The 4051-nt window shown below is 52.8% G+C and overlaps 1 protein-coding gene across 1 annotated transcript; it reads right to left on the minus strand.

Annotated features, from left to right (window-relative positions):
• Positions 1-426: 426 nt before the first annotated feature.
• Positions 427-2145, minus strand: LOC113146552 (60S ribosomal protein L13a-like). The gene is made up of 5 exons (XM_026334256.1): positions 2131-2145; positions 1323-1440; positions 1009-1184; positions 748-870; positions 427-606 (listed from the first exon to the last, which is right to left on the minus strand). Exons 1-5 carry the CDS (start codon positions 2143-2145, stop codon positions 427-429), a joined length of 612 nt encoding a protein of 203 aa, XP_026190041.1.
• Positions 2146-4051: the final 1906 nt, after the last annotated feature.

The following is a 4051-nucleotide window of genomic DNA, read 5'->3' on the forward strand; positions in this document are numbered from 1 at the left end:
TGTGAGCATACTGTGTTCTACATTGACCTCAGCGACAGCACTACCCAGTGCGGACCCGTCAAGTGGCAGTTGAGACGGGGTATGAGGAGCCCAAGTGACGGGAATCGTGGCTGATGTAAACTAGCAAGATGCAACGATGTCTTTGCAAACCTATCGAGCCAACCGCCCCGTTAACGTGATACTACCCACCACGGGCTAAATGTTTCGTAATCTGAAACACTGATCTAATTGGGAAGTAGAAAACACTATCGTCCGTTTCTACGTCTTCAAGACCAGTGTGCCCTCTGGCCACTGCGTAAAGCGGCACAGGCTTGCCATACGCTAGAGGCATTAACGAGAATTAGAGGGGTTTCTGCGCAGCGCCAATCCAAAAGATGCGCTGGAGAGGACCCTGGTGTGTCGCCGCACATCCGAAGCGGTATTTGTTCATGCGTATCCACACTCTTGCAATAGCGCAACGCTTTCCTTAGGCATGGAGTTCATGACTTCCTTGGAGGCCGCAACGCGGGCCTTGGCCTCGGTCTGCTGGCGCTTGAAGAACTTTGCAGATCTGGCCTTGCGCTGATCTTCAAGGCGGGAGATCAGGCTGCTTTTGGACCAGCCAACCTGCGACATAAATCCCAGCATCGGTGGCCTGCCGGTTAGACTACGCCCATCAATGGAAGTGCTTGATGGGAAACGTAGAGCTAAACAAATTCAATGCCCACTACCAGAAAAAACACAGAAACGGCGACCAACGCTGCTTACCGACGCGCTGAGCTCCCCAAGGCGGCAAAAGTTCCGACCGGGGCGAAGACGCACGGCGCGGAGGGCCTGTGGCACTACAAGCTTCTTCTTCCTCTCGTACTTGACGGGCACCCCCTCATAGACCTAAAAGAAGAGCGCACTCGCAGAATGTGATGAGCATTTGCACCTTCGCGCATGCAGCTCGCCTGCACAGCCATCCGCCCATACCCAGCCCTCCATTTCGATCGCGTTGAACACACAGCCCAAGGTGAAAAGGCGAACCTCTAGGCGGGAAAGCGCCTTCTTTCCACGGATGGTCTTGTGACGGATCATGCCGCGGACGGCGCGCCAGAAAATGCGAGATGGGGCGCGCAAGTGGAAAGGTCCTCTCTTGGGGTTGGAGTTCACCCTCAGGCGCAGGAAGGCCTGATACTTGAGCCTGTTGCGGTGTAGAGAGCCTGTAACCAACATGTGCATACGCATGCCCCTTGACTGCATTTTTGCGGGATGCGAGCGGGCACGACTAGATTGCTGTGCACTACAGCTCCATCTTGGCGTAGATCCATCAATTCCAGCGGGAGTGTGCAGGGTCTTACCAGAAATGTTGATGTTCTCGCACTTCACGCACACGACGCGCTGGCCGTTAAGGATCTCCTTGGCGACCACAGAGGCCAGACGGCCCAGGAGGTGGCCCTGGCAGTTGATCAGAACCACCTGCAATAATGGGAGATACAGAACCAGCACGCACGAATGCTACATGGCGGAAGACAACAAAACACGCGCTCCAGCGCAACATGGCAAAGTATGCGATGTACGAAAACCTAACACGCGCTGAAATTTATAGTTGCCATGCAAAGCGCCTTTGATTTGCCGCATGCACCGCTTCAAGATTAGCCGCCGTGCGGCTCCGCTACGGTGAACTGCCGGCAAGCCACTCTCGATAAGCCCAAGAGCTGCATAACATGGAATGCAGATTTTTCATTGTCAAAGCATTCCCCTGCTGGCTGACTGCAACGACGTCTCCGCCCCACGGCTCCCCGGTCGAGGTGATTTTCCAGCAAGGAAAACGGACACAGAAACAGGCAATCCACGAAACGTATGGCACTAGAAAAGCAAAAACAACGTTTCGTAAATATTGAACGCATAGAGGTTGCTTGCGAGGCCGCAGGGGCGAGGAGAAACACAGCAGCGCCTCCCCATATCACATGTGGGCTCATGTGAGGGAGAAGTAGACGCATCCAAGGCAGGACCGTGTCACGGGGCTCTACCACCACAAACTCATTACAAAAAAGGATATTTATATCGGGAGTTTGGCTGGCATTAAAACAAGGGATCAGTGAGGGAGGAACATCGGCAAATGGGGCGTTCCCAGACCCTCCGCATCCTTCTACAGACTGTGCGCACCTTTTTGAACGCCATTTTCCCTCGTGTTCGTTTGATGGAAGGAAAATAAGCGAAAGAAGAAGCGAAATTCTCAGTGGTGAAGACCAAAAGCCAAACGTGGGTCTCTCGGCAGCATCTGCAAGTCGCAGTCTCAGATTCCTCAGCCCCAGCTGCAGCCGCCCCACTCACAATACTATGGTGTTGTCCCCTTCGTTGCATGCAATAGGAGCACGACGGTTATTTGAAGTAAGAAATGTTCCCATACTGTAGCCTTGAAAAACACAGTATTTAGGGGGCTTGCACTCGATGGAATTCCGGCCGAGGGCTCCACCGGGTGCTCATATCGTGTAATTCCCGCTTTGCGGTACTCTGTTGAACGGGCATTCGAGGCTACTCCAGCTAATCAGACTCTTCGAATGATAACTTTACACACAGCTGTCTTGATCTGAGTGACGCGAATCTGTATGAAACCTGAGTACCAGTAGCATCTAAGTTTTTATTTTATGCCATCTCCTCACCACAGATTCCAAATGGTCAAGCGATCAAGCCACGCTTCAACAGTTTTTTCATCTAGAGTGGTGATATTCACAGAGCTCCTATGTATTGACGGCTTAGTCTTGCTGTTCCTATATACTTTTAATGGCGAACAGCAGTGATTCCATACGGCGGGGTGGGAGTGTATGCGCCTGTGCGTTACGCCCGTATGTGCAAGTGCCGAGTAATCAGAACGTGTAGCTACTCGCGCCCATTAACTCTTACCATACTGTTACCCGTTGGGAGCGAGAGCAGGAGAGAAGTGAGCCCTTGTGGGGGAGCACCTCATACCGTTTTGAGGTTTTCATAAGATTGGGGTTTGAGGTTCTCTTAAAAACTCACAGGGTGAATTAATTCAGGCGTCTCATAAAAAGAAAGAGCTGCACCATAAAGCCAGTGGCTGCTCTGCTAGTGCCCTGGACGGGGCCTCACTCCGCATGAAATCACTAGCGGCATACCGACTCTTGGCAATGTGGAAAAACAACCATCAACAACCCTAGTGCTACCGGCTTGTAAAGACAGCAGTTTTCCGTAAAGGGCTTTCGAAACATGCCGAGAGAAACAGATAAGCCCTTCATTGCGTTCTGATGCGGTGGCCTGGGGCTGCCTGATAGTGCACTTACCCCATGGACCCGCAACGCCTTCTTGAGTTAGAGCGGAATAGATTTCCCCATGGCCCGTGCGAAGGCAATGCACACATTGACTTGAGGCATCTGCTGTGTGAATTGTCAAGAAAGGGGAGCCCCTAGCAAAATGGGAAGGCACATTCGCCAAACTGCATGCCCCGGAGACACGTGGGTGAAACTGGAGTCTCAGCAAGGCCCTCCACACATCTCAAGCCTCAAACCACCTTTGGCTTATGCATTCGCCTCTTGAGGCGAATTCGCCAAAGAGCTGCATGACAGCCAGCAGAGCGCCAGAGGCCTTTAAACCATCCACTGCTCCTACCAGTTTCAAAGATATCGGGAGCCCCGTCTGTTTCACGAGGGCCCCCGGACTCTAGGAAATATCGTAGCATCTCCTCCGCTCGCTGCAGCAGTCTGAAAGGCCTCAGACATCACACACATCTGGTCAACACAGATCTGGACGAACCGAAGACGGTGGAGCGATGTAGAGCCAGGTAAACCCCGTTTTAACTAAAGCGGAGGCATACAAAAGCGACGCCGTGGGCACTCAACGAGAGGATCGAAATGCGAACCTTGGTTGGCCTCTGGCGCGACCCTCAAGGGTTACCGCTAAGGGAGGAATAGCCCTGAAGAGAGACACCGCAAACTACCTGCCGTAGGCATAGCGTTCGCTCTTTCCTGATGCACGCAAGCAGTACTGGGGCTCGCCAGAAGGAGGGGGAGCCTCCCAATTCGCGTTGCGGCAGATAAACGAGAGAACACATTGCAAGGGAGATATGAAC

This window comes from Cyclospora cayetanensis, unplaced genomic scaffold, assembly GCF_002999335.1.
Source record: "Cyclospora cayetanensis isolate NF1_C8 unplaced genomic scaffold, CcayRef3 CcayRef3_contig_39, whole genome shotgun sequence".
NCBI lineage: Eukaryota > Apicomplexa > Conoidasida > Eucoccidiorida > Eimeriidae > Cyclospora > Cyclospora cayetanensis.

Bases quoted from the DNA above. Each gene is read 5' to 3' on its own strand.
- LOC113146552 (XM_026334256.1), bottom strand. The intron at 871-1,008 runs GTTCGCCTTTTC...CTCTTCTTTTAG, and splicing joins AGGCGCTTTCCCGCCTAGAG to GTCTATGAGGGGGTGCCCGT. The intron at 607-747 runs GTAAGCAGCGTT...TTTATGTCGCAG, and splicing joins TTGGGGAGCTCAGCGCGTCG to GTTGGCTGGTCCAAAAGCAG.